The 27,700-nt window shown below is 43.1% G+C and overlaps 1 protein-coding gene across 1 annotated transcript; it reads left to right on the plus strand.

Annotated features, from left to right (window-relative positions):
• Window positions 1–304: 304 nt before the first annotated feature.
• Window positions 305–23,228, plus strand: cacng7b (calcium channel, voltage-dependent, gamma subunit 7b). Its single transcript, XM_079503636.1, is given in 10 exon segments — window positions 305–359; window positions 1,788–1,899; window positions 3,540–3,735; window positions 4,703–4,789; window positions 7,808–7,948; window positions 18,422–18,514; window positions 18,517–18,566; window positions 21,366–21,628; window positions 22,899–22,934; window positions 22,996–23,228. Coding segments are annotated over 9 exon segments (1,098 nt in total). The 5' UTR covers window positions 305–359; window positions 1,788–1,881; the 3' UTR covers window positions 23,210–23,228.
• The last annotated feature ends 4,472 nt before the right edge of the window (window positions 23,229–27,700 follow it).

Genomic DNA, 27,700 nt, shown 5'->3' on the forward strand with positions numbered 1-27,700 from the left:
ACACATTTTACAGCTGCTTCCATTTGATGATCATCATGCCGGCCGGCTTGGAAGTGTCTGTTTGGGTGTAGCTGTTTGCAATATTATTTTAAAGTGTATTTGGTATATTAGGTGTATTATTGGTATCTAAAGTGTAAAATATGACGTATATGTGGTGTGCAAGTTATAATGGTATTGCTGTTTTATAGGATATAATATATAGGAAGATGAGTTAATTGACAGTAAATTGCTAACCTGTGTTCTGGGTGTGGCTCACCCGTTTATAAAAGGGAGGCTTCAGGTGAGGATTCTCAGTCTTGACTTGGAGCTGACTAGTACAACACTAAGGGAGAGCTGCCTGCGGGGCCTTCATGTTTAAGGTTTAGCCTGTTTAAACAGTTTCTCAAGTTCTTAGTTTGTTGTGTTTATTTAGTTTAGCTTATAGTTTTCAAAAGTGTTCATTTCAGATTTTGAAGTTAGTCTTATCCGTGTTATTGTCATTGTCTGCCTATAGGCCCACTGTGTATATGCTGCACTGCTATTTATTAGGTGTTTGTGGAGGGAAATAAACAAAAAGCCCTGCATTCCTGGACTTTGAACTCTTCTTGGAGCCTTGGGCCAACTTTACAGGCTGAGTGTGCACGTTTGGCGGTATAGCTCTTTTCCAGGCTTTACCTCTTCATAATAAGATGGACATGAAACTGGGAACAAGGTTGCCTTTCTTAATATACATCACTGGAGATGCTCTGCTGAGTGGTCAAAATATATAGAACAGCTTTATTGTTAGACTGAGGCCTTCATCGGGGTCAAGGTGGCCTCTTTCCCTCTTTTCCCACCTCTGTGCTAGCTCTGGACCATAGCTCTAATGCCTTCATTAGAGCTATGGAACTGTTCTCTTCCTATACGCTCGCATAAATGCAGACCAGCCTCTCGTCTGTAGCGTAAACATAAACTTTTACCTCACCAAACACAGGCGATTTGTGTAAAGCCTACTTTCCTTAGTGGACGCACTCTGAACCCCCCCACCACAAAAATGCACTTTTTGGCCAGAAGGGGATTTTTTTTCCTCCGGAAGGAAAATCTTGTCTATGAGATGTTTCTCTTGGCAATATCAGTAGAGGGCGCAGTCGAGTAACAAAGTATTTATTTTCCGGTGGAAAAACAAACAGTCCCTTTCTGTCCATGTTCTACATGTGGTGGGGGACTCAGAGTGCGTCCACTAAGGAAAGTAGGCTTTCTAATTACACAAACCGCCTCTGTATTGGTGAGTAGGTAAAACATTGTTTTTTTATATTTCCGCTACAGAGGAGAGGCTCGTCTGCAGAGTGGCAGAGCCTTAATGCAACGGCATGCAGCAAAGGGCATTAGGGCTATATGGACCAGAGCTACCTCTGTGCACCTTTTGAAGCAGCAGGTGACGTTGTGCTGCTTCTACCATGGTCTGACTTCCAGGCTAGGCCAGCTGTCTAGCCTGGAAAACCTAAGGCCTGTGACAATTAAAACGGGTCGCATTTATTTCTCTGCATTTCACACAGTTGTAGCTACAGGGTCTGTGAGCTTTTAAGTGATTGTCGTTTCTAAAGCGTAGTTGCTTATTTATTTGGTCTTGCTTCCTAATGTTGTTTAAAACAGTGCAGTGGTCATGGATGGGCCGGCCATTAAGCAGTCCAGGCACCTAGGCTGAAAAAAGCAAAAAAAACAACAAAAAACAGTGGCCATTTCTGATGACATGTCGCTGTGAGCTTGTAGATCTGCTATTTTCAAATAGCCGATGTATAAAGTGGTAAAATTTGGGCTTGTTTTCATAGACCTTGGCCGCTTGTTTCTCTTGCTAAATCTGGCAACACTGGTCACAGCAGCGAGAGGAAGAGGACGTTATGGACACATTCCACACAAAGGCTCATGGTACACTGGAAACAGGTGGATAGAGAACGTTGCTTTTACTATCAGCTTTGTGAATGATTAACTCATCCAGAACTTCACAAGGGACTGTGTTTCATACATGTGACGTGTCTCCTCACAGGGTGTGTGTAGACATATGAGTAGTTAAGCTTGAAAGCACTGTTGGAATTGAAGCGGAAGCCTCTTCAACTGACCACTGACAATGAGAATGTCTTCCCACTGTCTCGGTGAGGGTCATATAACACAAATAAAACATAGAAGTCTGCACACTGTGACTTTGCAACAGAGGTCATCGCCATGTTGGCTTGTGGTGGACATTTCGGACAAAATAATGAACAATAATGTTACTAGAAACACATGAGATGGTCCTAAGTCCTTGAATGACCATAACAGGTCTGTAACTCTGAGAGTGTATACAAATGGAACCGTGGAATGGTGTACAAATAGGAAGGTAAAATGTACTTCATAATTTCTACTTTTATCCACTTTGTCATCACTGCTCACTTGGCTGGTCTTTGAAAATGAATAAGAGAGTAGAACAGAGGTAGGCAACATATAGGGCCTTAGGCATAGGTGCCAGCATAGGCACATGGGGATGGTGATCACTGTGGCACACTTGCATGTGTGAGAGAGCAAGTGCAAGAGAGCGTGGCGTTTTTTCTTTTAAAATGTAATATCCAAAAAAGGTTTAGTCATTTTATACATCCTGCACATTTCTCTATACGCAACATTGATTCTTCAAACTGATAACTCTGACTGCATGCATAGGGAGAGGGTCTGGGAGCTTCTGCTCTGAGTCTAATGATCATTACAGCCTGTTGTGAAAGAAACTATTACTATAGAAGGGGTTCCCTATACCCAGATTGGGTTAACACAGAGCACTCGTTCATGGATCGATTCAGGCATGTTCATGGAGGTAATTAATTAGCACTTCTGCATTTTGGGCACTGAATTTTGGTGCACGGATCGAGAAAATGCCGAAGTAGAGCGTTCTACTGGGTGCTTCAAATGCCACTGAGCAACTTACATTGAAATTAATAGCTGGGGGCGGGGCTGTCCGCTCTCTAGTTTATTGCGACCATAGGTCGCATTTACTATGAAAACCTGCATTTCCCATCCGTCCGTTAGTTAGTTAGTTAGTCACCCACGCCTCCATTATGGTCACGCTTCGTGACATCACGTCTCCATATATGGTCACGCCTCGTGACATCACGCCTCCATATATGGTCATGCCTCGTGACAGATTCTCGTGACATCATGGAGACCCTTAGATCTCCATATCTGCATATATGGAGCCGGCCAGCAACTCTATACACTACCTCAAACCTCAAACCCTTAGATCTCCATATATGGAGCTGACCTGTTCTGGCATTCCATTGTTGACCCTCCCCACCCATCCTTCCTATTCTGACATTCCATATGTTGATCATGACCTCATCAAACCCTGTACACTCGAGACACGCCAGTACAGAATTCATTCCATATGTGGATCTGACCACCCCATGCCAAAGCGCCAGCGCTCGGCATGCCGTCTGCCGCCACCCAGGCGGATGCGTGCACGCGGCCTCGCCCTTTGGGCGTCTTACTGGTTATAACAAGAGTAGATATAGCCCCTAACACCCTCTCTCTCTCTCTCTCTCTCTCTCTCTCCCTATCAGATGAGTTCATGCAGCAGCCGTGCGTTGACCATCCTGTCCACAGTGTTCGGGGCGTGCGGGCTGCTGCTGGTGGGCGTGGCCGTGTCCACAGACTACTGGTTGATCATGGTGGAGGGAGTCATCCTGCAGCAGAACCAGACCATGGAGGTCAAGATGGCTCTGCACTCTGGGCTGTGGAGGGTCTGCTTCGACGCCGGTACGAGGCACGCACGCACGCACGCACACACACTCAGGGCACTAGGGGTCGTCATGAAAAATATATAAGATGTTTTGGAAACTTTTGGATAATTTAGATTTTCTTCTTTTTTTCCTTCTTCTTCTTCTTTTAATTATTCAAAAGTTTTCAAAAATGTTCTATATTTGGAAATTTGGGGTAGAGAAGATAATTATGACATTTACGGTGGGGTCGTGAAATTATTTTGGTTCATCATTCACACAATTTACACAGCTGAATAAAATTCAACAGAATATGTGAAATAGGCCTATACAATGTGAAAATGATTACAAATACATTTAACCATAATTGTTACAAAACTCCCACACACCACAGACCTTAATACATTTCATGTGCGGACAAAAAAGTCAATGGCAGCATTATTTTGTGGTCGCCGGGCGCTGAAAAGTTTGGGAACCCATGCAATATATATTAAATTGTACACTCACTCATACAGTATAGGCCTACATTATGTGAACTAAGGTCACCGTGGCATGTTTGACCCTTCTATAGTTTTGAACCTTCAGAGTGCAGTCTGTGTCCTCAGGGAATGGAACAGAGAATGGAGGTATTAACCCATTTTGACCTGAGAAAAGATTCTACAAATGCCTTCAAAATCCTTTCTGAAAAACCCATGTTTCTATGTCAGCGGTTCTCAAAATATTTCTTGTCAAGAATTATCAAATATTTAACTCAAAATATTTAACTCAAATATTTGAGTTAAAAACGTACGCACTGAAAGAATATATATTCAAAGATTTTTACGATTTAAAAAAAATAGCAGACCTACAAGTTCATAGCGCGGCACCGAGTGCCGCGCTATGAGCTTGTAGATCTGCTATTTTTCAATAGCTAAAGCATGACATAATGCTATAAACACCAAAAGGGGTTCCCACCCAAAATGAATTAAATGGCTTTCATGTGAATGTGTGTCTGTGTCCCCATGCAGGCACAGAGAACGGGAGATGTGTAGCATCAGAGTATTTCACCGAACCGGAGATTGAGATCACCACGGAAAATACTGCAAATATTCTCAGTGAGTATTACTAGTAGTAGTAGTAGTAGTAGTTGGGAAGTAACAAAGTGCAAGTACTTCGTTACTGTACTTAAGTACGGCACTGTTTTCGTCAAGTGTCTGTACTTCACTGAGTATTTATTTTACTGACTACTTTTTAATTGTATGCGTGTGACATCATCAAGTTATGTGGGAACGCCTACTGAGTGGCAAAAAGGGACTTTCTGGCCTGATTACATTCAACTGACTTTTCACCTCGCTTTTGGGTGAGGTGGGGCGTTTTTGCCTTCTCTCCGGTAAGAAAAATCTATTTGATTCTCTAGCTTCCCTTTCCCCTTAATTACAACCAAACTCCAGTCCAAAACAAGATGTAACAAGTCGTCTCTGTCTGGTGGAAAACTCAAAAACTCAAAAACTGGACACTTTTCAAGTATAAGTATAGCAGATTGACACGCTCAAAACGCGACACTTTGCACCGAATTCCGAGCTTGCAGACGTGCTACTTAGTGAAGCTTTTGTGTAACGCTGTAGTATGATCAAGTGGAGCAAAATCATACCTGTGTGAACTGAGTGGTGCAACTCCCCTCTCCCCTGCCCCACCCCTCTCTCTCTCTCTCTTTCTCTCTTTCTCTCTCTCCCATTAGCAGGCAACAGTGCAGCACTATCTCTCTCTCTCTGTTTCTGGCACAACAGCGCCACCTTTGCCCCTACTGGTACTCATAGTCACACAGCACACACATACATAGTCACATAGTGTGTGTGTGTGTGTGTGTGTGTGTGTGTGTGTGTGTGTGTGTGTGTGTGTGTGTGTGTGTGTGTGTGTGTGTGTGTGTGTGTGTGTGTGTGTGTGTGTGTGTGTGTGTGTGTGTGTGTGTGTGTGTGTGTGTGTGTGTGTGTGTGTGTGTGTGTGTGTGTGTGTGTGTGTGTGTGTGTGTGTGTTAACATGTTTTTGGATGGTAGTCGTGGAAAGTAACCAAGTGTACGTTTACTCAATTACTGTAATTACGGGGTGCTTTTACTTTAGCTTGAGTCTATTTTTCAATATGCTTTACATTTCCGTGTACAGACATGACACCTGGCCTCTTCATACTGATACTCCCCTGATAGTGTACATGTTTCTTTTCTGGCCATGGTGCTGGTATGAAACTGCGGACTGTATATATTGCATATAGCAGTGGGCGGCAGCCATTAAAGTTTCCCATAGACATTTCCTAAAACGTTTATATAAATGTTTTCAAGACCTGGAACCAAGCCAAGAACAAAATTAATATTTAATAGCATTATATATACTATATTTAATAAATACCCCTTTTTGACACAGAATCAAATGTGTTATGCTGACTACAAATATGCAATATATGCAAGATGGATATATAGATTCCACTCTTTCACGTAGAAAGGGGCCAAATGGCCGGAGGGTGTTTTCTTTGTGTGACAAAGTATGACATGTCCTGATGATGACATATCCTTGAACAATGTGCTCTCATTGCAAGAGTGGCAAAAAAAAAATGCTGTGAAATGTAAAAAGTAAAACCTGCAGGCGTCAACAAATAGAGGTGCACGTCAGTCAGCCCAGAGGACAATGAGCCCCTTCTGACTCCTCAACAGCACTGGACAAATGTAAAGTTGTCCTACACATTGATTTGAACCTTGGTGTCACTAGTAAGAGACGACACCAGTACTGTAGTTTAACTATTCATTAGTCCGGGGCCGGACGTAAGAAATAGAGACATGAGGAGGAAGAGCGAGAATCGAGGAGGAGAACAGACAAGCAGAACAGACAAGTTGGTCAAGGGATCGCTGGCGTATTTACACTGTGGTCATAGGCTGTGGTGAGTGGAGGCAGGTGTAGTTGATAGTGGGTGATTGTGAATGGGGAGTGGCTAATAAGTGAAGGCAGGTGCGGTAGATAGGGAAGAGATTGAGAATGTGGAGTGGCCGTGATATGCCCGACATGATATCCCTTATGGGAGACCAACTATCTTCTGCTGCAGGCAGGAGGCAACCCCCACCCCCGCTCGGTCAGGGGAGATGTAGCCTGGCCCAGCCAGCGTGCTTTCTGGTCTAGAGGGGCGTGCACGCTTGGAGCAAGCGCTGGAGAATATTGGTTCACCGATCAATGCCCCCCTCCGCCCCTCCTCCTCTCCTCTCCCTGGTAGAAAACAGCGGAGAAAACTGACGTCACTATATTGAGAGCGACGCCCCTCTGCACTGTAGTTCACTCCCACTCCTAGACCAGGAAATGTCTCACGTTTCACGTTTTTTTGAGCCGTAGCGAACGAAAATAAAAGCCTGGGTACCGAGGCTAGGGAAGATGTTGTGATTGTCAACGAGCCAGTACAGTAGGTGTATCTGTGTAACGAAGGATCGTCAACTAGAAATGCTGAAGGTCCACAAATCATTTTTGAATAAGACCATGGTCCAGTCTCATGTGCGTGCAAATAAAATTGCGGGTCGCGGGCCACGTCCACATTCGGTCCACATTCAGAGCGTTAATTGCGTTGCTCGGCATTGAGCGAATGCAACGGAGAATTCAACTTGCGGTCGCGGTGCCTTTTTTTCTTCTCTTTATTCTTTCATTTCTCCAGGGTCCGTAGAGAGGTATGCCGCGGTCCGGTTGTGGACCGCGGCCCACCTGTTGAGGACCACTGGTATAGACAAATCCGCGCAGGCTGCCCTGGGCGCAATCATAGCGGCGGTGTCACATTATAAGCACAGCTTGACACCGCAGCATTGATTGCCTACAGCGCACGGCTCTTCGGACTCGTCTATAGGGAGACCACCTCCAACCACTGCAGAATAATTATATTATATTAACATACATTACCGTACAGAAGGGCTCAAATAAAATTAATTCAAATACGTTCGAATCTTGTACCAGTAGTATGCAAACAACAACACATGGAATTTCAGCTGTAAATCTGTTATCTGCATGCATGCGTGCATGCGTGCGTGCGTGCGTGCGTGCGTGCGTGCGTGCGTGCGTGCGTGCATTTGTGTGCGTGTGTGTGTGCGTGTGTGTGTGTGTGTGTCGTATAGAGATGGTGCGCACAGCCACACCCTTCCCCATGGTGTCTCTGCTGTTCGTGTTCACGGCGTTCGTCATCAGTAACATCGGACACATCAAGCCCCAGCGCACCATCCTGGCCTTCGTCTCCGGAATCTTCTTCATCCTCTCCGGTAAGACAGCGAGCGGCCATTCCTCACGCCTTCATGTCACCCTTTGACCCATTCATACCTCTGCCTGGGACTCCTCACATGGGCCGGAGCCCACTGGTGGGTAGTGAGAATATTCAAGGGGCCCCCAAAAATGATTGACCATGATGCTGACATGACGCTGACATGATGCTGACATGATACTGACATGATGCTGACATGATGCTGACATGATGCTGACATGATGCTGACGTGATGCTGACATGATGCTGACATGATGCTGACATGATGCTGACATGATGCTGACATGATGCTGACATGATACTGACATGATGCTGACCATGATGCTGACATGATGCTGACATGATGCTGACATGATGCTGACATGATTCTGACATGATGCTGACATGATGCTGACATGATGCTGACATGATGCTGACATGATACTGACATGATGCTGACATGATGCTGACATGATGCTGACATGATGCTGACCATGATACTGACATGATGCTGACATGATGCTGACCATGATACTGACATGATGCTGACATGATGCTGACATGATGCTGACATGATGCTGACATGATGCTGACCATGATACTGACATGATACTGACATGATGCTGACATGATGCTGACATGATGCTGACCATGATACTGACATGATACTGACATGATGCTGACATGATGCTGACCATGATACTGACATGATGCTGACATGATGCTGACATGATGCTGACATGATGCTGACCATGATGCTGACCATGATGCTGACCATGATGCTGACCATGATGCTGACATGATGCTGACCATGATGCTGACCATGATGCTGACATGATGCTGACCATGATACTGACATGATACTGACATGACATGGGAGAGAGAGACTGAGAGAAATAATTAATTGGCATATTGTTGTACACTGCATGAACAGAATAAAATCATTGTTTTCGGGGAGTCCGGGACCAAGGAACTGCATTGCTGTAGTTTAGCCTTTTGTCCAGCAAGTGGCAGTAATATTCTCCCACATTCCCACATTATGAGAGAATGGTGGGCACTGTTTTCAACCAATAGGCTCTATGCATAGCTGCCATATTGGAAAGAAATTGAAAACCTCTTCCTTACTTCCTTCACAGGTCTTACCAATAGTACAGTATTAATTACGGCTCTGTTCCGTTTAGTGTACACAGTGTTTCTGAAAACTTTTTAATTTCAAGGAATCCCATAGGTGTGTACAAATGGAACCAAATGGAGCCGTTTGTTCTATTTGGATCCATGTACTCTCAGAGTTTGAGAGGTGATTTTGAACTCCCTTTGGCCTAAAGGAACCATATATGCATGGATCACACTTTGGGAACCGATGGTGTAGCAGAGTGTTTCCAGTGAGCCAATATCATTATCACCCTGACTTTGTTTGACCAGAATGGAACGGAGCCTTATCTATCTATAAATGAACCAAGTCTCTGTGTGTACGTACTATATACGTATGTGTGTAATCCACGTAACTCGAGAACCGTTCGCCCCACCGACTTCAAATTCAACACACATGTTCCACACCCCGACAGGGAGTGCAGTGCCCATTGTCGAGTCCGTCGGATAACCGGTTGTCCAGAACCAGCACAAAAGCCTCTGCCCGGGCTCTGGACCTGATCACCCCTATATATCTCCATCTATGGAGCTGGCCTGTTCTGACATCACTTCATATTTGGGGAATTAACTATAAAGGGACACAGAGAGACAGATACAGAAATCTCCATATATGGGCATAAAAGGGACACAGACAGATGGGTGGAACGGGTACTCTGACACGGGTACAACGGGTATTGAATAGCCGGGTGGGGCATGGATCTCCAACTTCGTTACCGACTCGGTGCTCTACAGCCGGGCACCGGTCTAGTTAGTATAATTGGTAACACTCCTTGGTGAAGGAAGTAAAGGAAGAGGCACAATTTACTTCCAATATATGGCCGCCGTGCATAGAGATCAATAGGGGCTCACTTTCCCTGAATCACTTTGCATGTCTGAGAGGAAATGAAACGCACAACAACACGCTCTAAGTGCCAAATTGCTCCGGCAACAAGGGGGCGGGGTTTAGCCTGTCGAAGTGTTAGTGGTTGTGTAATGGGACGGGGTATAGTTTATAGTCTGTGCTAAAGAGGTGCAGACTGTGAGCCCAGCTATTCAGCGCTGTCGGGTGGAAACCTCATATCTCAATATTTATAATGTTGGGTTTTGTTTTTTTTGTAAATGAATGCCCTATACTCACAGGAATGCGAAAATAGCCGATCTACAAACTCACAAGCTTGTAGATGTATCGACTGTTTATCAGCTATTTATGGTGAAAATGATTATGATCTGTCTGCGGCTTTTATTTACCTTTTTCGGCGGGAAGGTACTGTACTGTACTGGGACTCCATGTGTGTGTGCTTCACTTCCTTCAGCCAGTGTTGCCATGTCTGCTTATAAGCGACCTTTGGCTTGTTTTTTCTCTAAAGTCATAGTTGCTGGTTGCTGTTTTTTTTTGGGCTTGTTTCTAAAGTGTACAGTAGTTGCTTATTTGGGCTTGCTTCCTAATGTTGTATAAACCAGTGGTTCCCACATTTCCTCACGTCAAGGAACCCCAGATTAATGTAAAATTGTCCACTGAAATTATTTTGTGCCATTTTTGTTCTTCATGTGACCACCGCGCTCTGACTGCAGGTGCGCTACCAGTTCAAAACATATACAAAATAACAGTTCAAATTGTTTATTTCATATTTGAACAGGGACAAACGTTTCGGCTATCCAGCCTTCATCAGTGTGGACACTGTCGACACTGCCCACTACCGTTATTTTTGTGCCACTTTTGTTAAAATGTTTAAACAATATTCAATATATTTTAATTTATTCTCAATATATTTTTAAATAACAGATGTACAACCTCACAATGTGTTGCTGTGAGCTTGTAGATCTTCAGTTTTCATAGACCTGGCCACTTGTTTCTCTTGCCAAATCTGGCAACACAGAAAAAGGAAGAGGAAACACAAACGCAAGACTTATGGGTTATAGGAAACGGGTCAATAAATACTATACTATTTAACTAATATAATGAGTTTTTACGGAGAACTTGTGACTTAATAACGCGCAGGTAAAAACCCTTATTTTATTTTTATTCCCAGGAAAGTAACGGTTTTGGACATACAAGGTTTCCACCTCGACAACGACGATATTATGTTTTTTATGAGATATATGGGGGGGGGGGGGGGGGGGGTGCAGGCAGGTAAATGGTATTGATGATCACGGTGCTATATTAAATATGATGCTGCATTAAACTTATATATATGAACACATTACTGTAACTCTCCACTGTAGCTATATCTATCTCTCCTGGCTAGCTCCCTTTTGGTACGATCACTGTTACATTACCTCTTTCATTCACTTCATCTGTACCACATGCTTGGAAGTGGTTTAATAGACTGATGAGAGGTTGGAGAAGCTCGGTGGCATATTCATTTTGGCCAAGTAGAGAAAAAGGGATCCTGCACACTGTTCAATTCACTTACAGAATTAGATTTATTGAGCAAACGTTTCGGTCGTTCGGTCGTTCAGACCTTCGTCAGGCATGCCTGACGTCAAGGAACCCCAGAAGGAACCCCTCGGTCTGAACGACCGAAACGTTTGCTCAATAAATCTAATTCTAAGTGAAGACAAGCGTGCAGGATCCTTTTTTCTCTACTTCTCCAGTTCCAGTTATCTGACGCACCTGTCCACTGTAGGTGTGCAGAAGGACTTTCTTTCTTCTATTAATTTTGGCCGCAGACAGTGTCTTTCACCATCGCTAGTATTGATTATAAAGCAAAAATGCCCCATCTCCCCTATATCTATATATACGTTCACGGAAAGGAGCTATACAGAACTGACCGGTTCATTTTTAAATACACTGAAATCAACTGAAAAACAAGTGTATCCATCCATCCATCCATTTCCCCTCAGCAGTAATAGGTTGTCCATGGCTGTATAGAGATAGACATGAGAGCACATGATGAGTGTAATGCAGGTCATACGAAACCCTCACGGATTTCACACTGTCAACACACAGACGCATGCAGAGACACTCAGCGAGCTGCGCCGCATGTTACTGTCAACACCCAGAGCACATGCACTTAGCTTTGACCTGATGTGGAGCATTAGCCTATACATGATGGCATAGTTATATCACCTCGTCAGACTTGGAAGAACATAGTACTCACATTTGTTTTACCTGTTGCAGAAATAGTCTGCTACAGTTGGGTGCCACCGATATTGTCCCTTATCATTTGACCCATTTAGGCCTGACCTCAAAATTTAAAAAAATCCTTCTAAATCCTCCAGTTTTCTGAAATAAATATTTTCACGATTTTTCAAAAATAGCAGACCTACAAGCTTGTAGCGCGCCACTTGGTGGCGCGCTATGAGCTTGTAGATCTGCTATTTTTCAATAGCTAAATTATAACAATGTTTAAAACACCAAAAGGGGTTCCCGCCCAAAATGGGTTAACTGTCCTTTTGCGCAGATCACGCAAACCTCAGCAAAAAGAAAAGGACAATATCGATGGCCTCCAACTGTAGCCTACAAGTGCAAGTTTGGTATTCAGAATCTACTTGAGGAAAAGTACTAGAAAGTATTGGCAATTGGCGTCAGAATGTAGCCTACTTAAAGTACCAAAAGCAAAAGTACTCATTATGCAGAAGGTCTCACATAAAACGTATATTAAAAAATCACACCCGTGTGAACTGAGTGGTGCAAGGTCTTATATAGCCTGATCAGCTGTGGTCTGACGTAATGTCAGTGACCATAGTAACCATGCTCATTCTTTTGGGCCCCACGTACAGGTACACACAAACACGGATACAAACAAAGCTGGTTGTTGGAGTGGTTTGCACCACTCAAAAATATATATCTATAATATAAGCTATAATGTTCAAAATCTACAAAGTCAAGATCAGAATCAGCTTTATTGTCACATCACAGGTTTATAGTTAAAACAGTGGGTGAAATTTGTTTCCATGCATATAGTAACTATAGTTCCCATAATGCTTTGGTGCACTGCTCCTCCTTGTGGATAGGGGGAGGGCTGTCTTACTGAGACAACATGTAGTCCAGGAAGTAAGTGAGCCCAGTGTCCATGACATCAGAGACACTGGGCTCACTGCTAAAATCTAAAATATCTAACCCCACATATTACACACAGGAAAGTGTTCTAAATCTTCTAAACGTCATTAACATATATATTTTTTTCCCTTTTTAAGGGAAACATCTGCTGTTAGAAGTGTATATTACTGCAGTGATGCTAGCCTGCCATATTACCATGAACAGAATAATTCTCACTGCTATGGTTTTGATGCAAGATATAAACTCGGGGTCAGTTCAATCACGTTGTTTTCAGACGTTCGTGTTTTTTTCTCCTCCCCTTGATGAATATTTTGATTCCAGTTTTCTGAAATAAATATTTTCACGATTTTTCAAAAATAGCAGACCTACAAGCTCGTAGCGCGCCACTCGGTGGCGCGCTATGAGCTTGTAGATCTGCTATTTTTCAATAGCTAAATTGAGTCTGCTGTTTCCTCGACTAGTTGAATATATATGCAGTTTCACATCAGTTAAAGGGATATTGCATTTTCAAACACGTTTGATATTTAACAGTGGTTTAGAACAGTTCTCAAAAATATACTTTTTTACACAAATCTTCTCTTCTATAGGGGTCCCTGGCCACAAGACATTTTCCGATGGGGCAACCATATCTATCTATATCAATGTGGGGGTCCCTTAGAGTATATATTAATAGAGACGGCACCGGATTTCTCCTCTCATCCACTTGCATTAAGTTGCTCAAAAGCGCTTTCACTCCTCCTTCCGGTTAGGAACAGAGTGCATTCTGGGAAGAATTGGGCCAAATCGTGAACGCGCTGTGCCGTTGACTATCATTGCACACGCTCACGTATGAAACAGTGTTCACGTGTCATCATGAACGTGCGCAATGATAGTCAACGGACCAGAATTGGCCCAGCGTTGCAATACCAAATTCGGCCACTATGCCCATTTCGCCTCAGGGTTTCCTCCGGGTGTCGTCTCTATTCATATATACTCTAAGGGGGGTCCTTGACATGAAGACGTTGTGTGCCACTGCTTTAGGGCACACACATTCTGCATCAAGGACATGTACTGCGGTGCATTAACTCAATGGTCGCCAAGGACTTATTTAACTTCTTTTTCATGATGTCCTGGAGCGCCACATTTTTTTTTTTTTTTTAGACTTTTTTTTTGAAAAAAATAAAAATAAATAAAATATAATAAAATAAAAGATATATGGTGGCGGTCTGGGACTTTTGGCGCCCCCTGGTGGCGGTGAATGTTAATGTATTAACCATGCACATGCACAGAGAGCATCAATAAGAAAGCGAAGGAGTAAATCAAGGTTGTGCTTTATTGTTACATCTTGTGTACAGGTACATAAGAGTCAAACTTATTTTTGTTTGGCTTCCTTCAGACAATGCAGCAGCAAAAATATAATACGACATCAAAACAGCAAAACACAGCAAACAAAATAGAATATAGAGTGCAAAAAAGAGCAAACAAGAATAGAAAAAGAGTATCATATGTACATGTGCATGTTTTCCTTGTAGTGGGACAATTATTATTATTATAGTATTCTTTTATTATTATTATTATTATCTTTAACTTCACAGTAGACTATGTTCAATATAAATATACGACAAAATAGTTTTAGAGAGGTGCAATTCGAGCTTAATAGTGTGAGGGCAAAGGGCAAAAGGTGCGGGGCAAAGGTGCGGGGGGGTGCTAGCGTTTTCCTTTTCGCTGATACGCTTTGGTTCTTATCAGTTCGTTCATGTATCTGATTGTTCGGGGAAAGAAGCTTTTTTGCAGTCTATTTCCAGTGGCTTTGAGACTGCGAAACCGCTTCCCATGTGGTAGCATCTCAAACAGACTGCGGTTGGGATGACTTGGGTCCTTCATTATTCCTCGAGCTTTGCTGAGGTAAATGAACCAGTAAATGTCATTTCCCATAGCTCTACCATGCTCTGTTGCTTACATAACAAACAAATGTCTGGGATATTGACCACCAAATTAATATGCATTTTTGCAAATATTTAGCCAATGTATTTGTTGTGTTAACACGGTTAAACTGATTTAACAACTTTAGCCTGGGACCCCCATGGAACCTCTGAGGGTCCCTGGACCCCCACTTTGAGGACCACCCCTCTAAAACCACTGCTGGATATGACCACGGAAATAGACCAAATATTGCGTTTTTGTTTTAAATTTCCCAAACTAATTAATTCATTAATTCAGTCATTTTAGAAGTATAACATGTGCAGAGCTTGCGTTGTGAAGTATGCATGTGTGTGCACCATCTGTTTTGGTCCGACGGCCTTGTGCTTTTCGCTGCATGGCGCATGGCATGCGTTTCTCTGTATTCCGGTTTTTACTTATTTAGAAAGCGATGTTCCTCTTTCCCCACTGTGAGCGACAGTGGCACACTTTAGCCTCTTCCCCGTGCGTGCATGCAGGCAGCGTGAGACACGGCCCGTCTATAAAAGTGGAGGCCGTACGTGGACACTTAACAGCTCCAGGCCTGTTTTAATTTTACATTCCAACAAAGATGAAAATGTGCCATCTGGCTTAGTTCAGATCCACATTATACCCACCATGCACGTCGTGTCGCTGTCAAGTAGAAACCTCGTAAGTCCAAAACCTGTTCCCTTTTCTTGTTATTATCTTTATTTAACGGTTTAAAATAGTATAGCTTTTTAGTAGGGCGTCATAAAATGTTGAAATAAGACCCATTTTGACCTAAGATCAGATTCTAAAAATGTCTTCTACATCCTGACAGTTTTCTGAAAAACCCATGTTTCTATGTCAGTGGTTCTTCGATTTTTCAAAAATAGCAGACCTACAAGCTCGTAGCACGCCACTCGGTGGCGCGCTATGAGCTTGTAGATCTGCTATTTTTTCACCAAAAGGGGTTCCCGCCCAGAATGGGCCGTCAGTTACATACTTATGGAAGTTTGTTATATAGATTATTATGCACTTTGTGTGTCTCCTCTCTTATCTTGTATGCTCTAATTCTCTTCTAATTCTATATCTTGTCCGTGCATGCATGGCTCAAACGACAAATACATAATGGACGACCTTGGCATGAAAAGGGTTGAAATCCACTGAAGTATATGACGTTAATTTTAAAAAAAACACACGCACACAAAAGGTTGATGATATAAGAGCGTGCTCGGCAGCAACGATGTAGTTGTCCGACTCATCGGTCACGGACCAGATGGCGTGTGTCACACGGATGGAGGACACACACGTGCCGAACTGATGAAACTTACGTACATTTACTCAAGTTTGGGATACTTTTACTGAGTATTTCCACTTTTTTGCAGTGCTTTCCATACTTCCACTCCACTGCAACTCCAGAGGCGAATATTGCACTACTGTCGTGCTACGATTATTGGAGAACGTTCGTTAGTAGTACTTTGTAGTATAGTAGTATACGTTAGTAGCATATTTAAGAATCCAATACATTAGCCACCTAAAAAGCATCATTTTACACAGCACACACACATATCATATAAGATCATATATTATTTTCAAAAGAGTTTTGAAATGTTTGACTTATTTTGGTACTAAAGTATACCTTGATGTCAATAGAGCGCCAAAGTCCTGACGTCACTCACTCATCCCCTGGTTCACAGATGTAATTTCTCTATGGAGAATAACATGGGGTCATCTTGAAATCCTTTCATATAAGCATTGTTAGGTGTCTCTGTATCGTTTGCGACAGTCAGTCAGTTTCTAGCGAAAATGTAACCAATTCAGTAGCAGTAACAATAGCATTTTCTCTCAGTCAGTTGATTCTTCATATCCATATGAGTGAAACGGCCGGGATGATATGTTTATTTTTTAAACACAGTTCTTATCTGAGGCGATCTAAAATCCCCCTATGGGGATTACAATGCAAATACCTCTACCGATATTGACGTCAGACTTCGGTGCTCTATACTTTTGAACTTTAAAAAGTTGAATGCAGGCCTTTTACTTGTAACAGAGTATTTCTGTATTTATTAACCCATTTTGGGCGGGAACTCCTTTTGGTGTTTCAAGCATTCTGTTATACTTTAGCTATTGAAAAATAGCAGATCTACAAGCTCATGAGCTTGTAGGTCTGCTTTTTTTGAAAAATCGTTAAAATGTGCCTCAAATCTTTCAGAAAATTGTCATGATTTAGAAAACAGTAAGTAAGTAAGTAAGTAAGTAAGTAAGTTAGTAAACGTACTTCCTGGCACTTCCTGACAAAGTGTCTTGTCTCTGGAGAGGGTTAGGCCTGGCTCTCTGAAAGCCTCTGCTGTGTGTTCCATGGGGAGATGACTGCACTCAGCTCTGTGCTGCCTGCCTGCCTGCAGGACACTGCACCCTATACAGTATTTATAAGAACATGGGCTGTACGTGTGAACAAGGACTTAGTGTGATGTATGCATTAGACCAGGGGTTCTCAACCCGTGGGTCGCGACCCCTCGGGGGGTCGCCAAAATATTTTAGGGGGTCCCCAAATTATTTTCAAAAAAATATATATATATATTTTTTTTTTTGATTTTTTTTTTCACGATTTTTCAAAAATAGCAGACCTACAAGCTCGTAGCGCGCCACTCGGTGGCGCGCTATGAGCTTGTAGATCTGCTATTTTTAAATAGCTAAATTATAACAATGCTTAACACACCAAAAGGGGTTCCCGCCCAAAATGGTTTAAGGTTATTGTAGCAGTCAATTTATATTGGGGGTCGGGAGGGGGCGGGGCGGGGGTCCCGCGACGTTGCCAAAGCATTTCCGGGGGTCCCCGGCCAAAAACTTTGAGAACCCCTGCATTAGACTGCAGTGGTGTAAAAAAAAATGTATTGCTCTGTTACAAGTGAAAGTCTAGATTCTAGAATTCAAAATGTATTTGGGTAAAAGTATACAAAGGTAATTATATCAAAATGTATTTGGGTAAAAGTATACAAAGGTAATTATATCAAAATGTATTTGGGTAAAAGTATACAAAGGTAATTATATCAAAATGTATTTGGGTAAAAGTATACAAAGGTAATTATATCAAAATGTATTTGGGTAAAAGTATACAAAGGTAATTATATCAAAATGTTAAAGTACCAACATTTCTCAGTATGCAGAATGTCCCACACAGAGAATTAACTTTTGCCCCCAAAAAGTATTGTGTTTACTTTATATCCCATGATACGATACATTTCGTGACTCCATGTTGTTTTTATACGAACGCAGGCTTGACGAATGTGTCAAGGAGCCCATAGACCTCTATCTTCTCTCAAATGCGGGGCACATTTCAAAAACAAGACTTTTTTTTTGTACAATGTGGTGGTAGGCCTGGTGTTGTACTTCAGGCCTACCACCAATATGTGTGTGTGTTTGTGTGTTTGTGTGCGTGCGTGCGTGCGTGCGTGCCTCCAGGTCTCAGCCTGGTGGTAGGCCTGGTGCTCTACATCTCCAGTATAAACGACGAGGTTATGAACAGACCCAGGGAACCGGAGCAGTTCTTCCACTACTCTACGGCTGGTCCTTCGCTTTCGCTGCTTCCTCCTTCTTGCTCAAAGAGGTGTGTTTGGGGAAAGCTGTTCGTGTACGTGTGTGTGTGTGTGTGGCGTGTGTGTGCGCGTGCACGTGTGCGTGTGTGTGCGGCAGTCTTCTATGACATTCTCCTGTTCATCTATCTGACCATTTTCTCCATTGTCAGCACAACAGCTGTAATGTGCTGCAGTGGACAGTGGACACACACTTTAAGAACCGCCTCCTCCTCCTCCGCCCCCCTTTCTCTCTCTCTCTTCTCTCTCTCTCTCTCTCTCTCTCTCTCTCTCTCTCTCTGGGTGTCAATTTCCTTGTGTGTTTGGTCTATAGTGAACACTGACAATACTGTTACTGCAGCATTCTGCCACGCACACATGCACACATACTCAGCATCACGGATCCCTCTCTCCTTGTTGACTTATAATTACTTAATTTCCTTGTCCTCTCCTTCCTCGCCTCATAGTTAGATTTTCTATCTTAAAAAAGAAAGATTTCCCTACTAAGCACTTTGACTCAGTTCAGCTTAATCCCTCCCCGCCTGTCCTCGATTTCATCTCTCTCTCTCTCTCTCTCTCTCGCTCTCGCTCTCGCTCTCGCGCTCTCGCTCTCGCTCTCTCTCTCTCTCTCGCTCTCCTCTCTCTCTCCTCTCTCTCTCTCTCTCTCCCTCCCTCCCTCCCTCCCTCTCTCTCTCTCTCTCTCTCTGGGACCCAATTGTGGGTCGCAGACACATTTTCATGGGTCCCTATATTTTTTGTTTCCTACATTTTGTTTTTAATTATTATAATTTCAAAACATAAAAAAAAAAAGATTCCCCAAAAAACAAAATGCAAAGATTTTTTTTCAGTAATTTCATGAAGAAATAAAGAGAAAATCTAAGGAATTCCATGAATTAGAAAACAAATGTTTAAGAAGTAGTGAAAACAGCCTGTTCTAGTAGTGAAAACAGCCTGTTCTAGTAGTGAAAACAGCCTGTTCTAGTAGTGAAAACTAGCCTGTTCTAGTAGTGAAAACAGCCTGTTCTAGTAGTGAAAACAGCCTGTTCTAGTAGTGAAAACAGCCTGTTCTAGTAGTGAAAAACAGCCTGTTCTAGTAGTGAAACCAGCCTGTTCTAGTAGTGAAAACCAGCCTGTTCTAGTAGTGAAAACAGCCTGTTCTAGTAGTGAAAACAGCCTGTTCTAGTAGTGAAAACAGCCTGTTCTTGCTGTCGCTGAAAAGAAACCTCTCATCTCCATATTTAAACTTTTTGTGTTTTTTCATGTCCATCATTACAGCATCACAAAACAAACAAACAAATCAAAAGAAAACTCACGCGATGGAGCACCCTGAGCACTGCTGGCGGTGGCTCAGGGGTAGTGTTTCCAGATGGTAACCGCAAGGTCGCCAGTTCGAACCCGGGCTCCCCCAGAGTTAGTGACGAAGTGTCCCTTGAGCAAGACACTGAACCCCTAATTTGCTCCTTGATGTGGCTGGTTGGTACCTTGCATGGTTTTCCGCTGCCATCAGTGTATGAATGTGTGTGTGAATGGGTGAATGTAATGCACAATCTATGTAAAGGCGCCTTGGATAAAGGCACTATATAAATGCACCATTTACCTACTAGGACTTAGTAGGCAGGTTAGGCTAGTCATTTGAGGATGGCAGATTTTGCGTTCGTACTGGCTAAATATGGCATTCAAAAATTATTAATTTCTGTCGAATATCTTAGTTACTTACAATGCAATTGAGTTGCTGTGTTATAGTTTGTAGGGGTATATTGCATAATAATAATATTCCACTGGATCTAATGTTGGCAATCTTCAACTTTCCATTGGTTAAACCCAGAGAGAATTAGAATTTCAACCTAGCCTTGGTGGACCCGCAAATTTGTATCCTCCCGGCTAGACAAGAAATCCCTTTCAACCTGGCATGGCATCCCTATTTTGTGCGTGTCATTAATATGTCAAACATTTTCAAAAGTCTCCCTGCATGGTGTCACTATGCTTTTGCGGGACACTGTCTCAAAGTATGTAAAATAGGGCACTGATTCATAAAAAAAATAAAAACGGTTGTGCCCGACAATGGTGATATGTTGATCAATACATTAAAATATAAAAGAAAGAAGCGACACAAAGTTGAACCCATTCTGAGTCTACACAAAGCCTCTGGTGGACCACTTCATTTCTTTGGTGTAGAAACGGGAACTTGGTTTTGTCTCCTCCCCTTTCTTAGCCCACTACCTCCCAGGTGTTTATTCCAGTGTTGACTAAGACTAAAACACTAATACATTTTTTTTATATATTTAGTCGACTAAGGACTAGACTAAAACTAAACCATTTCAGATGACTAACTGGTGTGTTCAAAAGACTAAGATTAAGGCTAAATAAGAATGTGCTTTCAAGTAACACTATGAAGACTAAAAGAGTATAGACTCAGGTTATTGATAGTCGACTAAGACTAGACAAAGACTAAACAATTTCAGATGACTAAATAGTATACTAAAACTAAATTGCGTGTTATTCAAAAGACTAAAACTAAAACTAAATCACAATTTGCTGTCAACATTAACACTGGTTTATTCCTACTAACAACACCGTCAGTGCAGGGTGCTGACAGATTCTGAAAGTAGCAGTAGAATAAGTAGGCCCGCACACAATGCTAGGGCCGCTGATCTATATAGCAGTTTTTCTCTGAATTACGGCTCATGAGCTGTGAGTGTGTGTGTGTGTGTGTGTGTGTGTGTGTGTGTGTGTGTGTGTGTGTGTGTGTGTGTGTGTGTGTGTGTGTGTGTGTGTGTGTGTGTGTGTGTGTGTGTCCGTGCGTGCGTGTGTGCGCGTGCGTGCGCGCGGTGCAGGGCGCGGGCGTGATGTCCGTCTACCTCTTCATGAAGCGCTATGCAGAGGAGGAGATGTACCGCCCCCACCCGGCCCTCTACCGCCCCCGCCTGTCGGAGAGCAGCGACTACAGCGGCCAGTTCCTCCACCCCGAGTCGTCGTGGCCTCCGGCCAAGAGGGGGCGCAGCGGCTCCGACGCCTCCAGCGACATCTCCATCCAGCTCAACCAGACCCCCCCACCGTCGGGGGGCGGCGGCGGGGGAAACAACCCTAATGCCATGAAGTAATAGGCCGGTCGGAGTTATTACGTAGAATCGTCTAATCCAGTGGTTTTCAACCAGTGGTCCGGGGACCACCTTGAGGGGGGGTTCCAGGTCTCCACGTAAATAATGGAGAGTTGGTAATCAAATGGACCCTTAAAGATCTTTACTCTTGAGAGTGTAATGCTTTTTATAAAATTGCACGCTCTCAAGAGTTTGATTATTGTTAAACATCTGCATTACTTAATTTACAAGATGTCTACACTATTAGAGGATGTAGACTTTTATATTTTTTTTGATCAACCTGTTCAACCCTCTACTATGGGTCGTATCCAACATCAACAATATATTCTTGGTCTATGGTCTGAGAGGTCTGAGAGGTCTCATCGGTCCGTGGCTCAAATGCTGAATAAATAATGGGCCTTGATATGAAGTAGGTTGAAAACCACTGGTCTAATCGCAGTTATTTGAGATAATCGCAATTGTTTTGCATAATCGTCATAATCGTCAGAAATAGCAGATCTACAAGCTTACAACGCGTCACGAAATGACACGTTGTAAGCTTGTAGATGAGCTATTTCTACTATTTTAACTTTAAAGAAAATATATCTAACATAATTAAATATGTCAGTAATTTCTTTGTACATTCTATTTGTCAAATCTTCCATGTGCATTTAATTCGAAGCCTAAAAGGCAATCTGAAATTACATTTTGATTCATATCAAAGTTCCAATGTTCAATGCAAAAAAAAAACCCACAATCAAATCGTTAATCGCCAGTTAGAGTAGTAGTTAGAGTACTATAGACGAATAACAGTAAGTCAAAAATGTATTCTGACCCCTCCACGAAAAGGCCTAGTTGTCCCTGACCCCTTATCCATCATTTATATTTATAATTATTTATAATTATATGGATAATTAGTGTGGACTAAGGCCTCATTCACACCTAAAAGACACTTGTCTTGTCCGTGTGTCTTGTGTCTTGTCCGTGTATAATGGCCACTCCAATGCATTTCCAATGGCAGTCACATGGTTTGACCAAACATTTCTGTTTGATGGGAGGAGGGGGGCAGAACACAGCCATCAAACAAAAATGTTTGGTCAAACCATGTGACAAACCATGTGTTTGGTCAAACCATGTGACCCATTTGAAATGCATTGGGGTGGCCATTAAACACGGACAAGACACAAGACACGGACAAGACAGGTGTCTTTTAGGTGTGAATGAGGGCTTGGACTGTTATTCGTCTATAGTATTTAACCTCCAACTTAAATGTTTTTTTAACCGTGACAGCCCAACCATGAGGCAGCAGGGAGGAGGAGGAGGAGGAGGAGGAGGAGGAGGAGGAGGAGAGGGAGCCCCCGGGCTCCGGGTCATCCTCCGGGGCCAGCTACCACCAGATGCCCCCCTCCTACCCCACCTTGATGAGTAGCACGCACACCCTGCCCCGCCAGCACTCCAGCGCCTCCGCCCGGGGGTGCGACGGCGCCCCGGGGGGCCAGCAGCAGCAGCAGCCCCTGCTCAGTCCGCTGGGACTGCCACCGTCCCCCGTGCCCCCGCCGCACTACCACACGCACATGCACATGAGCGCCTCCCCCTGCTAGAGAGGAAGGAAGACCGTGCACCGCCGCGCTGTGTGCTGGGTGGGTGGGTGGGGGAGGTGGGGTTAGGGTCTTAGGGTGGGGTGCAGGGGATGGGGGACGGGGGACGGGGGGGCAGAGGAGATAGGTGGCGGTGGAGGTCGTTCCTCCCCGACGGACATTGATGTGACAGTTACATACACATTCAAACCACTCGAATCGAGGGAGGAGGACGTTATTGTTATATAGCCCCTCCAAACAATAGCAGATCTACAAGCTCACGACGCTGGTAGGCCGGCTACTTTTGGGGGGCGAAGATCGAAGATATGTGTGTGTGTGGGGGGGGGGGGTGGGGTCAGCGGTAGAGAGCCAACTCAGGTCCAGTTTCAGTGGGTAAAGCAAGCAAGCAGGGTAAATACAGTGAGTGAGTGTCAGAAAGCGATAACAAAGATGTACGGAAGAAGAACCATCAGACGGAGATATTGAGAATGAATAGGAGGACGGGCGGTGGTGGGGGGGGGGGGGGAACCTGAGGAATGTGGTGGGGGGAGAAAGGCAGTGCGATAGTATAGTGTTTCTTTGAACACATGACCGCTCGTCCTTCACGAGCGTCATGGCGCAACTTCACCCTGTTTTGAGCGCCTCAGCATGGCTACATTTACAAAGTTAACAAACGTTCCGAGTTTCAAATGAAGAATTTTGCAGTAGCACCTGTGTATTCTGCATTGTTCAATAACAAGTTTTCCCTTGTATTTCCTCCTTTCTCCATATAAATCTTTCAAACCGCGCCTCGGTTGTCACTTGTCACGTGCATTATTTTTTTGCCAGTGGCCAATGAAAGAATCAGAGCATAATACTGTTGTGTACCCAACTATGAAAGCCTGGGTATCGAGGCTACCTCCCAACCAATAGGGCGGCGCTGAGGCCCATTTGAAAGCATCATATGGGGAAACAAATAAATGCAAGGGAAAACAAGGAAAAACTAAAATAACAAAACACTTTTTTTTTTATTGAACAACATGGAATGCACGGGTGCTAATAATACTTGAACCTGCAAAATTCTAACATCCGTGGCACCTTAGGTGAGCACTTCATATTTTTAATCTGAGCATTAATGTTTACGTATACTTTGCAAATATTGCCAGGTGCTCAAAAGAGGTATAAACAGTCGTGACAGTAAATATTATGACAGTCATGTTTCAGGGCTAAGTGTGTCTTTAAAGCAGTGGTTCTCAAACATGTTCATGTCAAGGACCCCAAAATTGGCACACATTAGGCCACATACTCCCATTTGAAAAGATATATTATGCCATGGGGACCACCTGTACACTCAGGTTGTAGGCTACACTCTGACAGTGTACAACGGGTCCCATTTGGTTCCATTTGTATACTCTCAGAGTTATACCCCATAAGGGTCCATTTGGTTCCTCCTATATTGGCTGGGGACCCCCTGGAACCCCTTCTAGGACCCCCCAGACCCCACTTCGAGAACCACTGTCTTACAGGGAGAGAAATGAGAGAGCAGTTCAAGCGACAGGATGAGGAGGAGGGAGAGAGAGAGAGAGAGAGAGAGGCAGAGGGGGATGCAGTATTATATGAGAAGATACTGCAGTGCTGCATTAGGGAATGGAGGGGGGGGGGTTCGGATTATGCACACGGAAAACGTCCGACACACTCTGAAAGCACGGCCGTCTCATTATAATGAGTATGATATACCCTCATAGTTTTATACATGAAGAGACTGTATACGACCATTACTTTGTTACTGAGGATTATAACGTGGGGCTGGGGCTGGGAAATAATACTATGTCTATGTAGTACAATGTATACGTCCCCTGACTTCTCGATTTTTCTTACGCCATCCACTCCTATATAGTTCCATAAGTCTATACCGGGCAATGTCCAATGATTATTATTATCACTGTTATTATCATTGTTATACCGATAGGAATATTACAATTCTGACTTAACATTAATTAGAGTTACTTCTGAAATAAGCTCACTGTACATGAATGTTATCATCTATTTATATATAAATAATGCATATAGCGAGCGCGGCCGCCGTCGCCGTTCCGGATGGGAACCTCGTATGTCCAAAGCCGTTTCCGTTTTTTAGCGCTTGAAAATAATTAAAAGTTGACATATGGAGATACAAGGTGTCTGTCTGCCCAACAGCATCGACAGACAGGGTATGATATGATGGATGGAGTTAAAACTATACAGTAATACATATCGCTGCTGCTGTCGTCGGGCAGAAACCTCTTGGACTCCATTGTCACCGCTAAACCCCTCATCCCTAAACTTCTTTGAATAGTATGAAAAACATTTTTGAATAGTTCAACTAGCCAATCTACTATTTTAACTATTCAAAAATGTTTTGCAAAATAGTAAAAAAAAAAAAAAAAAAAAAAGGCAAAGAAGTTTAGGGATAAGGGGTTTAGCGGTGACGAAAATGGAGCCTCCATGTTGTCACTTTTTGTGTTTTTGTTTCCTACATTGATTGATCATCACTACAGTGTCACACAAAAGCATCAACATTATAGCAGATCTGCAAGCTAGAAAGCGTGCCGGTCTGCTGCCTTTGCTGTTTTTGAATTTGAATCCTAAAAAAGTAACAGTTTTGTACAAATGAGGTATCCACCTGACAGACCGGTGGAGAATATATATATATATATATATATATATATATATATATAGATACATACACATATTTGTCTTAAGAGATTTCTAACTTTATTGTACATAGGGATTGCATATTGAATTATTTGCTGTTGTCATTACTGTAATATGATGAACGAAGCTTTTGGCACAGTGTGACTGAGTTTGGACCCTCTGATAGACTGTAAGGACACTGCAACAGACACCAGGAAGGAATGCACACACACACACACACACACACACACACACACACACACTCTCTCTCTCTCTCTCTCTCTCTCTCTCTCTCTCTCTCTCTCTCTCTCTCTCTCTCTCTCTCTCTCTCTCTCTCTCTCTCTCTCTCTCTCTCTCTCTCACAACATCAGATGAATCAATGCAATATTGTCCACATTGCAGTCTGATAACGTTTTGTTCAACGTTGGCCAGTAGAGTGAGTTTGGTGCCGTCTACTGGCTATAGGTCATATCGACATCCTGAGCCCTGGGTCTTGTTCCGTGACCTTTTATCACTGGTGGTCAGTGTAGAGCAGTGGTTCCCAAACTTTTTCATGTCAAGGACCCCCAAATTGACACTAATTAGCCCGCAGACCCCCATTTGAAACGATATATGCCAGGGACCACCATAAGAGGAGATGTTTACGGCTCTAGCAGTGATTCTCAACCCGTTTAATTTCAAGGACCCCCAGTTTGACATGCATTAGTCTACAGACCCCCATTTAATGGCATTTCTGTCTCTGGGACCCCCAATTTATATTGTAAAATCAATGTTATTTTAACTCAGAGTGTACAAATGGAACCAAATGGACCCGTTAGGGTCCATTTGGTTCCATGTGTACACTCTCTGAGTTACAGACCCATAATGGTCCATTTGGTTCCAAACTATCATTTAGCTGGGGACCCCCTGGAACTCCCTCAGGAGTCAGGTACCCCTGGGGGTCCCCGGACCCCACTTTGGGAACCACTGGTATCGATAGACACTCCCGGTCAAACATGGCTCAATACTAGTGAAAGTTGTACTTGCTCTTACAAATATTCAAAAGTACAGAGGACGGTTTCTTTTTTGTATGCATTGCTGTAGAAACATTTTTGAAATTTTCTAGAAATGTTCAAAAACGAAATAATAGTAAAATTGCAGATTTACCGGCTTGTAGCGTGTCGCGATGTGATGCGCTTGTGAGCTTGTCGATCTGCTATTTTCACTATATTTGAAATAGGGCTTAAATGGTCCATTCACAATTAACCACAATAACCAGCCCTTCTTAGAAATGTAGTGTCAAGTGTAGAGTCAAAAGTACAATATGTCTATGAAATGTATGAGTGCCAAAATACAACTCTACACTCAACACTCGATACTCGACTCAAACAATCTACTGAAGTAGGCCTACAGTAAAAGTGCTATGTCACTGTCCGGTGTTCACCACTGGTTTTTACCCTTCCTTACTTACTTACAATTTACAGACTACACCAGGGGTCTTCAACAGGGGGTCCGGGACTCCTGGGTTCCCTAGGGGGATCCTCAGAGTTACTACAGGGGGGGCCGCCAAATATTTGTGTCATAGGCTATGTTTTTTACTTATTCGTCCAAAACTCGCAGATCTACAAGCTCACTATTTTCAGCAAAGAGGATTGGTTTAGGGGGCGGAGGAGCAGAACATGTTTATACTGAGGGTTGAATTGGTTAACATTAATCCAACATGATGATCTGGCAAACAAGTCCATCTATGAAATCTATATGAAAATGTTCTCTCAGTGTTATACAATATAATAATAATAATAATAAGTGAGGACATGAATAACAAGGAATTTAAAAGATTAATTAAAAGCAAGAGTGTAGAAGTAGGTCTTGAGCTGCGCTTTA

The sequence above is a fragment of the Electrona antarctica genome (assembly GCF_951216825.1).
Source record: "Electrona antarctica genome assembly, chromosome: 6".
In the NCBI taxonomy this organism is placed as follows: Eukaryota; Metazoa; Chordata; class Actinopteri; order Myctophiformes; family Myctophidae; genus Electrona; species Electrona antarctica.